At 37.5% G+C, this 19,516-nt stretch overlaps 1 protein-coding gene across 2 annotated transcripts in view; it reads right to left on the bottom strand.

Annotated features, from left to right (window-relative positions):
- Window positions 1–19,516, bottom strand: part of ZFAND3 (zinc finger AN1-type containing 3) — a 162,878-nt gene that overhangs the window by 107,539 nt on the left and 35,823 nt on the right. For both annotated transcript variants that reach the window (XM_054162414.1, XM_054162415.1), the window contains one exon: window positions 19,448–19,474. In XM_054162414.1, coding sequence (XP_054018389.1) covers window positions 19,448–19,474 — 27 coding nt within the window. The remainder of the gene's footprint in view (window positions 1–19,447; window positions 19,475–19,516) is intronic.

The raw sequence follows: 19,516 nt of genomic DNA, 5'->3' as shown, positions 1-19,516 counted from the left end.
AAGAGAAAATCATGGAATTATAGAATCAATAAGGTTGGAAAAGATCTCAAGGATCATCAAGTCCAACCTGTCACCCAACACCTCATGACTACTAAACCATGGCACCAAGTGCCACATCCAATCCCTTTTTAAACACCTAGAATACCTCCAGGGATGGTGACTCCACCACCTCCGTGGGCAGCACATTCCAATGGCTAACAACTCTCTCTGTGAAGAACTTTCTCCTCACCTCGAGCCTAAATTTTCCCAGGTGCAGCTTGAGACGGTGTCCTCTTGTTTTGGTGCTGGTTGCCTGGGAGAAGAGACCAACCCCCACCTGGCTACCACCTCCCTTCAGGTAGTTGTAGAGAGCAATGAGGTCTCCCCTGAGCCTCCTCTTCTCCAGGCTACGCAACCCCAGCTCCCTCAGCCTCTCCTCACAGGGCTTGTGCTCAAGGCCTCTCACCAGCCTTGTTGCCCTTCTCTGGACACATTCAAGAGTCTCAATGCTACATCCATTTATAAGAGAGGCAGATGCTGTTGTATAGGTGTTTGAATCACCCTGAACACAGGACAAGATGTAAGCAGGTGAAGATACATAGTCTTTTTGAAAGCACAGGTGTCACATCTTAATTGGCTATTTTCTACTGGCATGTGTGTAATTAAGGCATACAATAGGTTAAAATAACAAAACAATATTTTAACACATCCAAACTCTGCCTATATTTTCTCCTTCAGTTACAAGATGTTTACCTTCTTCTCCGAGTCACAGACTAAACATAGCCTTCTCTAATTTGAACAAAGGTGATATTTCTAACCAAACATACATTTGTGATCAAAACTCATCTTGCTCTCCTGCATTGTGTAGGAAATTCCCTTAAAAGCTCACATGGAGAGGAGGAAACAACTCATGGACTCAAAAAGAAAACTTTTTCCATGTAGTCTCTTCAGTTCTCCATGCTCTTGTTCAGGATCACAACCAAAGATAAGATCAATGGTCATTGAAATATGCCAATGAACGTCTATAAGCAAGGTGAGCACAGACCAAGGTTTAGTAAAGCACCTATCCCTTCCACCCCTTCCAATGACAAGGAAATCTAGTCTGTGCCTCTCAACCCTGAAAGTAAACATAATTCAGTTATTCATGTTCCACAGCAGACAGATAGCTAAAAATATCATATACAAATGCTTTCCACTAAAAATGCAAATGCAGCTTTGATTCAACAGTTGTTTTAAAATTTTATCTTTTAAAAACACTATTTTTCAAAATTCAACTCAAAATTCAATACTCAGAACTTTATTATGCGTGGAATATTTTGCTACTGACATGGAAGAGAGAGAATTTCAAGAAATACAGGACTTTTCTCACTGCAAGAATCCTGTCTCCATATTCCTCCTACCAGTGGCCTCTGCCCCCTCAGCATACTACCAACCAATCTCCTGGCTGGCACACTTGAACTCAGACTGTGAATCATCACTTTTATGGTATAGCAAACAACTCTGCTTTCGACTGAAGCACATGGAAATCACAAAGTCAACTGCCTAAATAGTAGAAAATCCACACAACAAAATTCCATAAACACTACTGCTGTTGTAAAATGAAATTTAAATTGACATTCAGGTTTTACCATTGTTTTTACTGGAGATCATCTAGAAGATTGATTATCATGACTAGAGAGCACTAAGAAGCAATTTTTTCAGGCTTGCTAATAACTTCATCACCAATGGTATCATGTGGTACCACCAATTCCTGTACAGTCAGTTGTTTTTACATTTACTAATTACTGAATAGCTTTAATGGGTTCCAAAAGAAGTGTGGTTTCCCAGCCCAGCTGTCAACCCTACATAAGTGTAAGCAGCACTATTGTTTAAGGCTTTCAAGACATTTGACAGGAGTGGCGTGACATACTGGCATGCTGTAAATAAAAAGCAACTCAGATTTTTGTTACATGATTTAGACTGAATCTGAAGAGTCAGTAGAAATTATCAAAGTTTTTTATTTACATACTTTTTTCTCATCTCTTCTGCCATCAAGCTGCACCAGGGGAGGTTTAGGCTGGATGTTAGGAAGAAGTTCTTCAAAGAAAGAGTGATTGGCCATTGGAATGGGCTGCCCAGGGAGGTGGTGGAGTCACCATCACTGGGGGTGTTTAGGAAGAGACTGGACAAGGCACCTGGTGCCATGGTTTAGTTGATTAGATGGTGTTGGGTGATAGGTTGGACTTGATGATCTCAAAGGTCTCTTCCAACCTGGTTAATTCTATTCTATTCTGTTCTATGAATGAAGTTCTGCATATCCAATTTGCTGAGAAGTGGCAGCAGAGAGACTTCAGCTGTGATTCCCCCAACTGTACCAGAGAGCTGGTACAGGCCACTGAACATAGAGAGGAATTAAGCATTAAAATTTTTCAAAAGTGAGCAAAGTTTCTCTACAGATTCCCCTCCAGTTAGATACTCTGCCTTTCACAATTTGTCTGCCAGTACACAGCAACTTAACCTTACCCTAAATTTTTAATCATGGAAGAGTCAAATATGACACACACATATTATTGCCAGGTGAGTCAAGACTGATTTTCAGTTCCTTTGAAAAAGTAATAAAGAATACACGTAAAAAAGAAAATATTTACCCTACATATAGCCCAGCACATTTCAAGAATGAACATATCTGAAAGCCTTGATCAGAAAGCAAAAGAGTTTTGAAATCTCATTGGAGGAGTTAAAAGGCTTGCTCAATTTAAACACCAGACAGCACAGATGCACAAAACTTCAAAATGAAACTCACATTTACCATTTATACCAACACAGCAGACAATGACGGGGGGGGGGAGGGAGAAGCATTATCACAAACGATTTTCACATTAACAAAGTATAAAAACTGTTAATGCTTCACTTGTTTTCTCTCAGTGAAAAACACTAGGAGCACACACATCTGCTTCTTGGAGAAGTTTCGTAATATTAGTTTTACAATTCTTGAATACAGTGGGTTTGATTTAAAGAGAATGCCTGGTTTGTAAGGAACACTTCCCACTGATCATACAAGACGGGCAATGCATCACACCCCAGGGATTAAAACTGCTTCTCAGAAAGCTATCAGATACAGATGCTTTCCTTTAACCTTCTTGTACTGCAGTCTGTAAGGTATTACCACACTGACAGATGCCTATCTATTGCTGATCTTCAGAAGCAAACCAGAAATCAATAAAAACAAGCAGTGGGACAGTGACATGACAAAGAATCGTCTAGCATAAGGGAACTGTTTCCAGCAGACACCTGTAGCCCTGGCAGCACAAACCATTGCCATCTGGAACACAGAGATCCCAAACTCAGTCTTTCATTTAAATAAAGTGTTGTTGTTTTTTTTCTATTCAAACAGATGGCCCATTTTCTGCCATGCAACTTTGTAGATCCAATTGAAGAATTTAAACTTTCACAAAACTCTTTCAAAATAAATAAATCCAGTCATGAGTACACTCCGCCTAAGGCAGGAGCTATGCTGGCTAGGCACAAAGTTAGAGTGACAGTGCTATGAGAGTACTTGAAAAAATGACACCTCCTAAGTAAGGTACAGACCTCAGATTCTTTAGGTCAGTTGGGAGCCAAGCTATACCAAACATCCTGTGAAGGTCTCACTGCTCAGAAGGAGAAAGATTTTTAAAAACCAAACAAAAATACCCAACACCTCACACTTGTGTCTTGCACATTTTTGGTAGGGTAACATATGCACAAACCTAACTGTTTTTTGGGGGGTTGGGTGTTTTTTGGTTGCTGTTGTTTTGTTGGGGTTTTGTTTGTTTTGTTACAAACTCTCTAAAAGCCTCCAGGACAAAGACTAGATCAAGTGAAAAAAAATCATGGTCTTTGACACGAAAACTAAAGGGGAAGAAAAGCCTTTTTCTTAAAGAAAAATATTAGGATTTTAAGTATATGTATTCCAGTTTCTGGATATGGTATCGCATTGAGGAAATGGGCAATTTTCCTTTGCAAGTCCATTAACTTACTTGCCTTTTATACTCAAAGCAATTTCTGTAGCCCACATCACATGACAAAACTAGATCAGAGAACCTGTATTGTCTGCAGATGGACTAGGTGATTAAACTGGATTTACCTCACCAATTTAGGCCTTCTTACAAGCCAAAGCTTTCTTCTTCATAAATGCCATTACAAGAAGTGAGTCCCACCACATGAGACACAAAACTCAGATTTCTGGCAGAAGGGTTTCCAATTATCTCATTCATGATCTATATTTCAGCACACCAATCAGAAAAAATTAAGCTAACTCTAACTAACCCAAACTTTCATATCTCAACCTACCTCTTGGGATGGTGTGTGACTTCAGTTTAACAAGCAGTTCACATCAGTTTAAAATGTTTAGGGAGAAAAATAATGAAGCTTCTTTACACTGGCTTTACTTTAATGTCTGAGCCAGATGAACATAATTTGAAGACATGAGTTTTAACTGCATGTGTTAAAAAGATATGCAAGATATTCCTGGAAAAACATAACTGTCCCACACAACAAACTGAAGGTAAATTGCTTCTTCCTCAGCTATCATGTGTTCCTGGTCTTTCTACCAGGAAAAAAAAAAAACAACAAAAACACAGAACAGTAAAAGCAAATAATTACTTAACTAATGAATGTAACAGGTTCTGAAAATGGCCAATTTAAAAACCATCTCTCAGAAAATTGCATGCTTACCTCTAGGGCTGTAATTGGTGAAATTACTCGCCATTCACCTATTTTTTGCGTAAGTTCTGGTTTCCTTGCAGTCGTCATGCCTCTTGGCACAAAGTCTGTGCTCTGCTACTTCTGTCAAATTCCAGCTATACCTAAGATTTGTCTGAGGGAATTTAAGTCTCCAAGTAGGGTGTTGGAAATTACCTTAAAGGCAAAACAAAGAACTTCTTTCTCCTTTCCCAACTTCAACCTCTTACTGGGTTATGCTGAGCACTCTAGCTCTGGCTCAGTGGACATACCTCTTTTGCCAAATCGCAAAGCATCACAAGGCAGTTACTGAAAAGGGCATTATAATGCTGACTAAAGGCAGAACTCTCAAAAAAGTTCCTTCTCCTTGCAAAACCCACACAGACAGACACAAATGTCCCCTATTCTGTAGTGTGGCCTTTCCCACTGCAATTTCAAATCATCCATACCTCCTGCAGTCTCCTGACGCCCTCAGTGCTCCAAGAGCACTTCTAATACATGAAAGAAAATCTAAAGCAGAAATTTGCCTTACATTATAATCCTCTACTTCAAGCAAGGTCCTGATTATCAAATAATTAATTTTAATATTCCAGCAGTAAGATTTTTCCCTTTATGCTTCAATCTGAAGACAAGAACAAATCCAGTAACAGAATGTCAACATTAATTTAAGAGGAGGTGAAAAATGACTTAATAACACTGCAGCAGGATAACATTCTCCAACAAGTGATGGAGGCATAAAATCTTCAACACATTTATTCCTGAACTAAAATATATTCCCACTAATATACCAGGGCACAACTGAAAAATTCTTAATACCTTGCTGCACAAACTCTCATAGCAGAAAAACCTGCCAACTTTTATAATCTCGGTTGCCTCAATCAGCAGTGAAACTGGAAAAGAGGCAGGAAGCCTCTTACTTGCTTTCCTGTGAACCAAGGACATAAAATTAGTTCAGCTAACTACAAAATTCAACCCCATATTAAGCTGTTAATTACTACATGACACTAAATAGTGCCACAGAAGAGTTTTAGCAAAGAAAGTTTTAATTAGAGAGACAGAACAGCACAGGCCAAAAAAGCCATGACAGTAATTTGCTACTAGTTTCACCTTCACATGCTACCACTTTTCAAACCAGAAGCTGCGGTACAGTCAAACTCAGGAAGCTTTCCCTTCATTAACCCAATTATGCATGAATAAGTGTTTTGCAAAGGTGCTCACATCCTTACCACAGTACAGCCTTTTGTTGTAGGCCATATAATAATAAAAAATAGAAAACCTAATGTAAAAATATGGATTTCCTAATACCAAGCAGAAAAAATAAAGGGTCAACAGTTTGGACAAAGTAAATGTCATGCCACTGTAACTCCTCCCTTCATCACAAACCTTTCCCAGCACAGGGAGCCAAAGAGAAAGGTTGAGTAGAAACCAGCCAACATCTCAGCCCTTGCACTTAGATGCTTACACAGGTTCTACAACTACTCAGTCTCAGACTTGATGGAGAATGCAGAACAGAACCCAGGATTTCATCACGTGCTCAGTAATAAAATCTCACACTACATTCTGCTTTTCTTCAATTTTCAGGTCCTGAACTTCTAAGAATTTCACTAGGAATTGAGAAATAGAAGAAACTAGCTGTAACCTGGAAAATCTGAAAAGAACCTTCAGGTTTTAAACTTGGTAAATGTTGCAGTATTGTTCTTTCTCAAAAGACTGGTTTAAACCAAAATATTTTATAAATTGAGCATCAGTGTAACGTTACTGTTCATATGTGAACACATCAACTTCCAGTAAAACATGGTTTTACACTAAATTTAGCCATTTTTTTGGTTAACTAAAATAATTAAAGTATATCTACACTTGTAAAATAACGAAGGTTAGTATTTGTCCTGTTTTGTTGGACTTTGTTTGATAGCTTATTTGTCTGGTCATAGTTTAGGAATACATATATGAATGCAAACTGGAAGTCAATAGAAAGTTCACAAATACTTGGTTAAATAAGTTACCTTAGATGCTTTGAATTTAGTTGTTTGGGGTTTTTTAAGACAACATTTTGTATACATATTTGGAGGAACTACTTCTGTTAGTAAAATTGCCTGAGATTGTCACATACTGCATGATATACTTTCCCAATAAAGATTAAAGTACGGAGGCTATGAAAATTTTCTTTCTTACTGCTTTGCTATTTCAAGTTAATCAAAATAATTAATTAAAAATTAGTATTTTCTATGCAGTTAAGAAATAATTTAATATTTCAGTACAAGTGCTTAGCCAGTGACCTCTATAACTTCACACCATATCTGCTCCTATGTAGCATCTGGCCAGTCAAAGATAGTTGATCGAAAATAACGTAGGTGGGACTAGAGGCACCAGGCGAGGCTCAGGCTGGATGCTAGGAGATACTTCCTCACAGAAAGGGTTATCAGACATTGGAGTGGTCCGCCAAGGGCACTGATGGAGTCACCATCCCTGAAGGTGTTTAAGCAGCAGGTGGACCTGGTGCTTATGGACATGGTTTGTTGTTGACCCTTCAGTGCTGTGTCAAAAGTTGGACTGGATGATCTTTGAGGTCTCTTCCAACCAGATGTTTTCTGTAATTCTGTTTAGGACATCACTGAGGTCTTCCAATTTCCAAAGGACTATTTTGATAAGGAATGTGACATGCTAACATAGAAGTCGAAAGAGTAGTTAACTTCATGAAAGGAAATATTTAGCGTATGATGCAGAGGAAAAAAGTAACTTCAAAGCATTTACATAAAATATAGAGCACGTATCTTGAGAGAATGTATATACTTACAAAAATACAGAATACATATGTACATGTGCTACTTGTTTATATAAACATAGACCAACATTTTAGCTTATTTCCCCACTAAATATGCAGACATACAAAACCCATGGTCCAGACTAAAGGAATCTCTATTCTTTCTCATTGGAACAACACCCTAGGGAAGAGAAATCAGCATAGAACTTCACTGTTTTTCTACATGTTGAAAAAGAATAAAAGTCTACATAGACAAGAGCATTTATTATGGCATTATTAAGCGTAGTCTAAGATGATGAAAGACTTCTAACTTGGTAACACAAGTGTTGAAATGCTACCCTCACACACATCTATATGGCTAAATATATTTAACATTTTCAAATTTTGTAATGTTTAGAAAGGCTTCAAAGTTTTCTTCTTAACTAAACCCTTAGAAAATCCATGCAATGGATCCTGATCAATTTTACCGGAGTGTAGAAAGAGTTACAAACTGGTTTTGTTTTTCAAAGAAATCATCTTTGAGTTTTTATGATCTATGTGTCATCACACCAGTAAGATTATCTGGGAGGTTTATTGTGTTGTTTTGTTGTGTTTGGTTTTTTTTTGTTTGTGGGGGTTTTTTAAGTAGCTAGACACTTATTTGAATACCTTGTTAAGCTTAACTATAGAACAGGTTGCCGTAATAGTATAGAATATTTTCTGAAGTCTCCTAAAAGGAGAGACACTTTCAAGTCCTATTGACAATATCATCAAAAGTCAAAAGAGAGTGAGCTAGAAGCTTTCCCTCCCTGAATAGTAAGGCATCATTTAGTTTCTGTGGCTCAGGTGCATGTCCATAAAGAGTCACAACTGAGTAGTCATTCTCTCCACAGGGAGATACTTACTGAATTTTGCTGTGTGGAAGAGATAACTATTTCAAGGTAAAACCAAAACAATTACTTCTGCTCTTCTGTAACTGAACATTTTGTACTTTGCTACAATACCAACAGAAGAGGCTCCAATAAATATCTTAAAATTCCTTTCACCACTTACTAGGGCAGGGTCAGCATAATATGAAGCTGCTCACAACGTCATATGTTTATGCAGTAGTAACTCACATTAAGTATCTTATAAATCAAGAGGAAAATTAGCTTTCACTCTGTCAAAAAGAGCTCAGATGGTAACAAATACATGAAATCTGACCTTTACATCAAAAAAGCTCTTTTGGTTACAACCAAGAAAAAACATGTTCTGTTACAAAAGCTTACAGCACTATGTATTTCTAAGCCTATTTGAATATTCCAATATATTTTTCCCCAACTCAGGTATGCCAAGACCTTTTCTTTTCTTTCATTGGGAAAACAAAACAAACAAAAAGATTAACTGAAATCCACAGCTACCAGATGCACTGGAGACCTACTGCTATCCATTTCTACCAGACATATTGATATGGAGAATATTGCCAGTCATCTTGATTTTGGATTCAGGTACACTTTTTTCAGTTCAGTTGTTCATAGATCCAAAAGCCCAATTAAAACAACCACCAAAAAAACCTACAAACAAGCACAAAACAACAAACAAACCAACCCAGAAAAAGACCAAGCAAACAGAAATCCAACAAAAAACAGTTATAGCTATTCATTTTGGAATCCATCCAGTTACCTCTAACTAGCACCAGTCAGGCATCAACTATGATTTTTACATGTTGATTAATGAAACAGGTTACTGTTATGTTTATCTTAAATGAAATCTTGGGTTATAAAATTACTGTATACATGGAGACTTCTCTCTTTTAAAGTTATAATTACAGACAGTAACAGAAATAGTGCAGAATAAAGACTAATATTTGAGGTACTTCTAGACATCAACTTACCTCTTTCAGCTGGGTAGATGTCAACACCCATTACAGGCTTCTGCATTTCTAGGATTATTTGTATCTATTACAGTTTTCACTATATACTACTGAGTTCATTTAAAAGAAAAAAAAAAGTGCCAATATCCAGCTTTTAAATTGCTGCTCAAAGCTTTTCAGCAGACAGGAGTTCCACAAAGGACATGAAATGATGTAAGGACTCTGCCAAGGCAACATTAAGTGTCAAAGGAGTGCACTCTCCTATACTGGGATCAGCTTTCTCATTCAGGGAAAGCAGCTCCACAGACAAAGACCTTGGAGCCCTAGTGGACAGCAAGTTCTCCATGGGACAGCAATGTGCCATTGTGGCCAAGAGAGCCAATGGTATCCTGGGGTGAATCAAGGAAAGTGTGACCAGCAGGTCTAGGGAAGTTCTTCTCCCCTTCTACTCTGCCCTGGTGAGACCACATGTGGAACAATGTGTCCAGTTTTGGGCTCCCCAGTTCAAGAGTCCAAAGACCACTACTTGAGCTGCTTTTACAATCTCAGAAAGTGGACCATATAGATGACTGCCACCAAACTGTTTATTCAGCTTCAGCACTTCTGATCCCAAGTGAGACAGAGCATTTGAGTCTAACGTGTGACCTGACTGCAGCCCAAGAGTTCAGAATCAACACTCCTGACTCATGGTTTCCAAATGCTTTGTCCTGGTACCAGTTACAGAGCAACATAACTGAGTATTACACTAGATGAAAGTGGGGGAGGAAAGAGTTGTGAAGTGTAGCATTTCATGATGGCAAAAACCCACACTAAGCTTGAGAAGTCAAGCAGTCTGAAATCAGAAAGTATTTGAACTATATTCATTTACTCATAATTGTGATTTGGCCTTTTAAATTTATTTTCATAGTGCATGCAAGCAAGCAATGACTTAACTTTCATTTTAGGGGAGCCCTAATTTGCTTACTAGATTTAAAAAAAAAATAAAAATAAAAGGAAAGAAGCAACCAGAATTTTATAGATAGCAAAGCTCCTTTCTGATGGACTTGACTTTGTTTTAACTCCCAGGAAAATTCTAACAGGAAATAAGTGAGAATTAAATTCTGCCCACTGACTGCCACAGGATTCTTACATGACATTACTCTTATCCTTAATTTCAAGATGTTTAAATAGATATTCTTGGGTCCTCACTAGCAGAAGCATTCAATACTCTTGCAGCTCCATAAACGTAGGGAGTGTTCAGTGGTTTAAGCATCATAAATTATGTATTTCAAGTGAGAGAGATTATGATAGGATTACAGTCCCAAGGCTACTCAAAGTTGATATCCAGTATCTGTGGATGTTTGACATTTGTGCCGTAGATTCTTATCTATATCTAGTAAACCTTGACTCACAGAAATGTCAGGATCGTAAATTAACTTATTTTCTTGAAGCACTAGGGGGCTAATTAGTTTTTTAAAGAAATTCCATAAAGAAAATAATTATTCTCTATTTAGGTCAACGTGCAAGTGCTGTAGTAAGAAGATATAGGGCATGACAATGTCTTAACATTGCTTCCTATTCAGTACAGTGAATGAGTCCAACTCTAAGGAAACATCCTTACAGTGTTGTAACTGGAAATGTGCACCTTATTTTCTAACTTAATAGTGAGGGAAGTTGTTCTTTAGAAATACTACTGACTGCTGTGCATGAACAACCCCCAGTGTCTTTACATTAGAAGAGAACGTGTTTAAAGGAGGTATTTTCAGCAAACAGAGCTAGATGTTACTTAATGACCTGTGATTTAAACCAGGAGATTAGGCCACTAATTGTATGCTTTCTTGTACTATTTTATCCTTTCAGCATAATTAAAACACAATTATAATGCATACACACAGATTGGACTAATTATTATGGCACCATAACCTGTCTTGCGATTTCCTAAATCTTCAGTACCAGATTCAGGCAACAGGCTACACTTTTTGCAAAGGAAATGAACAAAATCTTACACATTCAGTTACCAGAGGTGCAGATAGTTTCAGTATCTTTTCAACAAAGGCCTCATCTACAGTCTTGCAGTCTTCAAGTATAAGGTTCTCTCCTTCCCAGTTATGGAAAATCACCTGCTCACAAGAAAGGTTAAAGCCAGATCCCTTATAGAAACTATTTTAACCTGCTATTACTCTTTTGAACTAATAACTATATGGTATTTTGATGTGACCAAAAGAAAAAAAATAATCTGAAGGAAGACCTTTTTTTCCCCCCTAAACGTTGGCAAATTAGTCCAACAGTTAAAATGCTAACTTTTAAACATTCCCTCTCGTTCGACATCAAATACTAACTTCTCTCTCTCCAAAGAAGACAGGCATTATACTTAGTTTCCACTAGTCAACGCCACGAAGAAACTCTTCACAGACAATACTGTTTTGTTTGGGATTATTTATTTTTTATATAAAAAGTAAAGCTACAGTTGGGTTCACTAAATCTGCATGAGTAGCTTGCCCTCTGGTGACTTTGTGAGAACATACAAGTTTTGTAACAGATACATCAAGGTTGGTATGAATAAAGAATGACTGGAATGTCATACTGCAGGCTCCACAAGAAACAGTATTAAAAGGTTTAAAAGAAACAGTATGCATTAATTGCAACGGCACAATGTGATTTCATTTAAATTAAGAAGAGAAGCAAACTGAACTAAAGAGAAAATGTCAAGAAGATGAAGGACAGAACTGCAACTGTAGAATAGTCACATACCAGAAAGAACTGAAATTCCAGAATGTTGCCTAAGACTTAAGAAAGCTACAACAAAATAAGGAAACCAAAGGTCCCTCATGGCATCTGTCCCTCAAGGTTATAAAAGGAAGTCTTAGTGAAGGCTTAATAGCCAGAAATCCTTGTTCTTTGTGTCTCACACAAGTGATGTTGGCGGACTACTTGAACATAATCACTTTGGAGCTTGTGAGTATATGGGTGTGAACACAGACAAAAATCAACCATATTACAGATTATTTGGGGGAAAAAAATTTCCTTCCTCCTCAGTAAGATCTGACACCAATTTGTTACACTAATTTCCTGCACTATCACTAACACTATGCTAAAGTTGAGGGGTGGGAGTGGTGTGTCAATCTGGATCACATACAGCCAAAGGATGAAGATTCTGTCCCAGGGTTTGGGCAATTTACTCAGCCTGAAGGCCCTGACTGACTTTAAAGGCAGCCAATTTCCATTTTGATCGAATATTAATAGCATGCTAGCTTGAAGTTGATTTGAAAGAGGAAAATACCTCAATATGACCTTTTGTTTCTCAACACAGAGTTCCAGATTTACCTCAGCTCCTTAGATTATCACTGAATGGCACTGAATATCATATATATTTTAGCTTCTAAAACATTCAAGTGAAGCAGGGAAATCATAAGTAACTCATGAGGAAGAAAAATGGAAACCAGAAAAGGGTAACTTGTGTTGTATCGGAAATAAAAGTTCCTAGGCACCTGTATAGCTGCTAGATCACATTCCTTTAATAGAAAATGGATAGACAATTGAAAGTCATCAGTTACATTTTGTTCTACTATGCAAATCATGTTTGTCCTGTACACCTGCTTACCCAACAGCTTAAAACCTTAGCAAACAGCTGTATTTCCCTTACACCTAGCTTCTGAGCTAAAAGGTTTTCACAAGAGAGGAATTTCTTGATCTTCCCTTGCTTGTGTAGCAAGGACTGTTGAAATGTCTGAGTTAATTGCTATGACTGTTCATCTCAATTCTTTCTCAAGTGTCCTTAGCTGAAAGTTGGTGGACGGTAACTTCTCTCTGAAGATACACAAGCATGTAGAGTTAGCTTCCAAAAGTGTAATTGTGTCTTTTCTTGTATTCACCAGGAAACTTACTTACTGTAAAGACCAGCAGAATTCTAAATAATTTCTGCAGCAATCACAAATGTTGATGGTCATACATGTACCCTTTCCCAGTTACCTCCAAACGCTAGAATAACAATGAGCCCCTCCTCACACGTCACCTAGACCACAACCTTTGCACTTTTATTTAGTTAAGTATTGCTTATGGATTCTTTCCCTTGTCAAATACATTTTGAAACTACCTCTTCTACCATCTGGCACTATTCCTGTCCTACATCAGCCTCTTGGGCAGCAGAACAAGCAGAAAAAGAAAGGCTACCTGCTAGTCTTGCACAATTTTCATATGGCATTAGTGATTAGAATCCTAGACGACGTGCGGTCAACTCAACAGCTTCCTTGTGCATTCTTAAATATCCTGCATGCAGTACTGCATAACACTTGCCAATGGTAAATCAAATTGTATTTACAAGGTGAAATATGAATCTGCATTGTACTTCTCGAAGGAATAACTTGAATGTTTCTAAAATATGCTCCCTAATATGACCTCTCTTCTCAGAGAGAAAGAGTTAAACAACCATTTTTTTACTCCCCAAAGGCTGCTGGTCCCACAAAGAGGTGGCATGTTTTATTTAAAACAGGCTCTCTCTCAGTAACCACTTGTTCTAATTGGCAAGGCAAGGCTGGGTCCCCAAAGCACACAGCTCGTTACATTCAGTTTGGATTACAAAAACACAGTGAAACAAACTGCATCAAAATGTACAAATTAACAGCTCAGGAGTGCACGACACGGACACGGAATTAGATTGTAATATGGAACAAACTCCACAGGGAGGCTAAGGAACAAATCACTAGTGTTTCTATAAACTAGAGAAGGTTTCCAAATGAGCAAATACACAAAACTGAGCACAAACTTTTTCTATAAATCAAGCAAATTGCTAAATGGGAAAAAAAGAAAAAAACTTTCCCTCTCCTATCTTATCCATGCATTTATAGGAGAACAGAGCTACAAGAAAGTTTAATAAATTAAACCTATGGGTTGCAAATTGTAAATCTGTAACTCCACTTCCATGCTCTCAGTGTGCAAACATCATGGCAATTAAGACATACTTCTAAACTTTTTTTTTTACATCAGAGAACATATACACAAGAGACTAAAATACAGCTGGTGTTTCAATGAGTCATTTGGAAAGGTAACAAGTTAAAAGGTGAACAGCATATTAACAAAATAGAAAGAAGCTGGCTTTACCATAAAGAAGAAAACATACTAGAAAACAGAGCTACAAAAAAAACAACCTAAAAATAATGCAAGCTTGAGACAAAAAAAGGGCAAAGGTCCTTTCTTTGCTTGTAGATCAATCTGTACAATGGGACTGGGAATTCCCTGACATAAAAAAACCAAACCACATGGAAAACAGCAGTGATATTTTTTCAAGAGGGGGTAGGGGGGAGGGAATTAAGACTATTCAACAGTCTTTTCAGGTAGTAAGGTCATATTTTTGTTAAAGCATAATTAGTATTTTTAACAAATGAGCACCAGGCTACTACACTATGAATTTAGCAAGATGCAATCCAATGAAATAGCCATTAATGTCCTACACAGAAGTCTACTGATAGGACTGATCAGCTGTAAAATGTTAAAGACCTTAATCAAAAGGCATTCAATTTTCTTGCCCTGTGTTATTGAAAAGACTTTCAAATGTGACTGGAAAAAGTCCTACTGGCTTGAAGTTAGTAGCAGCCTGAAAGAAGGAAACTGAAAAAGAAAATCCCTGCCCTCTTCAACACACATTTATATGCCAGCTGTGAATGAAAGTCTTTTTCTTCCACTAAAGACTGTATATAAATAGAAACACTGCATGGGTCTGTCCTCCATTACTGCTTGCCCCTTCTAAACATTTTATATGGGGAAGTATCAGGGAGGTGTAAAAAGAAAAAAAATAAACTTGAGCAAATTGAACTACCATCTGAGCCACTGACTCTACTGACATTCTACATTGCACTGTTGTGCACACAATGCCTTCATGCAGCCAAGTCCCAGGCAGCTGGGACCTGTCTTCCACACAGCCTCTTAAACACCTTTTCTATAGATAATGCATGACAAAATCATATCAGTATTGGAATACCACCGAAAAAAGAGTGGTCTCCCAAAGTAGTATTACACTAGCTTCACTTAACTTCACAGTCTCAAGGCGCACCAGGGGAGGTTTAGGCTGGATGCTCAGAAGAAATTTTTCACAGAAAGAGAGATTGACCATTGGAATGTGCTGCCCAGGGAGGTGGTGGAGTCACCATCACTGGAGGTGTTTAGGAAGAGACAGGATAGGGCACTTGGTGCCATGGTTTAGTTGATTAGATAGTGTTGGATAATAGGTTGGACTCGATGGGCTCGAAGGTCTTCTCGAACCTGGTTAATTCTATTCCATTCCATTCCTAAATGTGATCTCTATGTTAAGTCCTAAAAATCAGTAGCCTAGAAAGCTTGAGATATTCTTCTCTCCCATATTTTCAATTTTGTGTATATTGAGTACCAGGAACAGGTAGCATTAACATACTCCATTGTTTGTTTGATGGTACTATTTTTTGACAGAAGTAAAACAATTAGCCTTAAGCTTAGATAATGTAAGTACATTTGAATGAACTCCTTCTCTATTACTTTCTATTTCCTCATCAAACCTTTAAGACAGGTTAGAGGAGAAGGAGTCAAGTAAAAACATCTAGTATTTTCTGCAGAATAACACAAACTAACTTTTTGCAAAAAGCCTTTTTGGAGTTAGTAGTGCAAATCAAGCTTATAACTAAGTGAAGACAAATTAAAGTAATTTATCCTTCTTTTTTTTTTCCTTAATGATATTTCTGGATGATTGCCTTCATCAAGCTTAGCATACATCTCACCTTCTCAAGTTTACTAATTCTGTTAAGACATCTTTACCCTACCAGCTTTCCTCTTTAAAAATTCTTTGAGTACAGAGCAGAAGAAATTAAATGAATGCCAAACAATATATATGTTTGTACCTGGAATGTTATAGTTCTTTATTAGCGGATGCTCTAGAAACTAGAAATATTTGTTGCCACTGTAACCAGCTATACCAATTTCAAAACAACTATTTAGCCGCAAACCTGACTGTCTAATAAAACTGGTAGATGAAGCTTGACTACTTTGACGTGCTAGCCAGCAAGCACTGTTTTCTGTAGTGTACATTCCATGTACTTCAAAACACAAAGACAGACCTGAATACAGCAACCAATTCTAGCCTAATGAAGCAACAAATTGAGGCACCAGTTTCCATTAGGAGCCAACAAAGGAAATACCATACCGAAAAAGAAACATTTTGTGTACAGATAAACTAGTACACAGTGCTGTTTTCAAACTTCTGAAAATGCTTGCTGCCTCTCTAGCAAAATAACCACAACATGTGGATTCTCATTAGAAATTACAAGGATATGGAAAACACAAACTCATAAGGGTTTCAATCATTCATTTAGGAATGAAAACTTAATGAAGAACTGAATAAAGAATAATTTATAATTTATCATACAGCAGGATACAGCAAAATTTGGACTAGCAGCATGCAAGATGCACCTACTGAAAAGGTTTTCAGTGAGCAAGCTGAAAGCTTGACTGAGGATCAGGTTAGTAGTTGATTAACTGCAAAATCTATTCAGGCAGGAATGCTGATTTTTGCTAGCTTACGCTTACAGTAGGTGCTATTACTGCCAGACAAGGCAGCATTCTAAATAGGATTTGTGAAGACTGAGGGAAGAAGAAACTGTGTTATTGAAGTGATTCTGAGTCACTGTAAACATCCAATTTTGTAAGCTCTGAAAGTTATGGGTGGCTTGGCAGGGCAACATAAAAGTCTGCTCAAAAAAGTAAAAGGGTCAAGATGCACAAAAACATGAAGTAACTCTAGAAGCAAACATCTGAGTGAGTCCAAGAAACAGAAAGAAAAGCAAGTAATTTGAACTTCCAGAATCAGATGATAGCTGGAAGTTATTAGGGTTAGGGGTTTTGTTTGATTGTTGTTGTTGTTTTGGGTTCCCCCTCCTCCTCTTATCAGATCTTGCATATTCAGGAGAATGAAAGATAACACTGAAGCTACAAGATTTCTTAATCTGACATAGAGCTAAGCATATATTTTGAAAATACATACGTGGTTCCAGCAATACTGATTTCCTACTTGACAGATGGAGACAGGAAAAATACAGTCATTTTTACTCAACAAGATATTCAGATGAAAAGAAAGGTGCTGGATTTCAAACTGAAAAATAAAACTGACCTAGGAGTTGAGGCCCCTAAAACTCAAGAAAATTCTTTGGTTATGAAGTATTTTCTTTTCAAATTCAGTGATGCTCATCAAGCATTTCACAGAACAAGAACATAAACACTGCATAGCAGGATTAAGAGATGGACACCCACCTCTTGAAGTTTCAATTACACCTTCAGACTGAAGGGCTATGAAATTGTCTCATAAATCCATGAATGCTCTATCATTTTATCTTCCTCCACCTTCCCAAGTGCATCACTCCACCAACTCATCCAATGGTGTACTTACCTTCAGGTTCACATACTATTGAACAGCTGAAATCCACTGCCTGCACCACTCGTCCCAATGCTGACAGCACCACAACAAATTAAAATTGGTAGACTTGTAATCCAGTGGCTTCAAGGCAGACTGCATTTCTTTGGCTGATTTAAGTACAAAGTCTACTTTTAACATTTTCTCAATTTAAATATTTGTTCTTACTCTGTAATAGTTTGTTCTGTACAGGACTGTTCCCAGAGGTACTAATTAAAATAGAGTTCTTGAGGTACCAGGTGTTGTTTCTGTGAAGGTCTGTAGAATTCCTGCCTAAAAGACCCTGCTCTGTAAAAGTGGCTTTTCAAAAACACTCAGCAATATCCCCATCTGAAGCTGATATTAACAAAATTCATAAATCTAATGGGAGTAAAGATAGATTAATAAAGAGTGCTTCTGAAAATTTTCACTCATCACTGTCCTGCATTTTAATCATTCAGATTTCACAGTTTACCACATTGGAAGAAGGGAGGTTGCAGTATTACCCAAAGATGTGGCGACACTCAGGGATATTCTCTGGTCACAATTTGCATTTTTCCACTTACTAGCCTAGCTTCTGATTTATTTTAAAAAGAAAACTCATGCTTTATTGCACTTGGATTCTAGATAAGCAAGAAGTCTGAAGCAACTATGCCTTCACCATCTGAAGAGCAAATTTATTTGAAGCAATTTAATATGTAGTATTACACTTATACTGTATCTGGAGACTTTGCAGCATTGCTAGCACACGGTCAGCACCAAATTGGAGACAGAACGTTGTAAGGTACTTTGCAGAAGTACAATTAACTTGAAATTATTTTGAAGAGGCTCTTGAACATTTCAGAGTCTGCTGAATGTTATTTAAGCCCTGCTTCTACAGGGCTCAAGTAAAACACATCAGGTATTCCTTCTTGGAACAGGCAGATGAGGTGAAGAGGAGGCAAAGCTGGCTGAAGAGGATAGCTAATATCATGCTTCTCTCAAGTATTTATCAACCATTATTTGCAAGCCAAGAACTAGTTTGTGGCAAATGAACAAATCTGTGCTTGTACCAAAGAGCTCAGTGATTCTTCTAGATCTAGGGCAAAACATTGGGCTCTTCCAGCAAAGCACTGCCGGTAACTGTGCAATACACAGCTCACTCTTGCCATAGAAATCTGAACAACGTAATCTCTATAATAACCTGTGAAAAGTATTCTCATGTTTAATGCAAGAAAATATGCAGTCAGACAAAACAAGGAATTCCAGTCTCCAAGCTACATAGCTGGACAAATGAGAGTGAAAATTCACTGAATTTGTCTTGATAATAAATTTAGAAATCACAAGCATTTGGTCAAACAAGAAGGCAAACTAACAGCCTCTGACCACTACACCCTTTGCTCTACTTCAGTGCTAATTAATGTCACAGACATGAAACTATGAAGAGAGGATGGGGAAGAGAGGAAGGACAGAAGCAAGGAAAAACTCATGATCATGCATTTACAGAATTGTCACAGTTCAGAAAGTCTGACAAACCAGTAAAGATAGGAAGGTTCAATGTAATAATTGAGATTGTAATATAAACCAAACATTGTATGTTGCATTATTATTTATAAACAATGTTTTAATCTCTCAATGACTTTTTTGCCCTTTCCCCTCTATATATATAGGAAGGTAATGCTTACACAAATGTAAGGGGCTTTGCTGCTACGTGCATCTGAAATTATTTTTTTCATAGGAATATTGGCTTCTATACCTTTTAACAAACAAACAAACAAAACACACCCAGTCATTTAGCAAAGGTACTAACCTTTTTCGTTGTGTGGATTTCTTTTTTCTACAATAAAAGAGAAAGGAAATGACAGTCAAGAGAAATAGT

The sequence above is a fragment of the Dryobates pubescens genome, chromosome 6, assembly GCF_014839835.1.
Source record: "Dryobates pubescens isolate bDryPub1 chromosome 6, bDryPub1.pri, whole genome shotgun sequence".
Lineage (NCBI taxonomy): Eukaryota > Metazoa > Chordata > Aves > Piciformes > Picidae > Dryobates > Dryobates pubescens.
The sequence above is the reverse complement of the archived record's forward strand: the minus strand, read 5'-3'. Positions and strand labels throughout refer to the sequence as shown.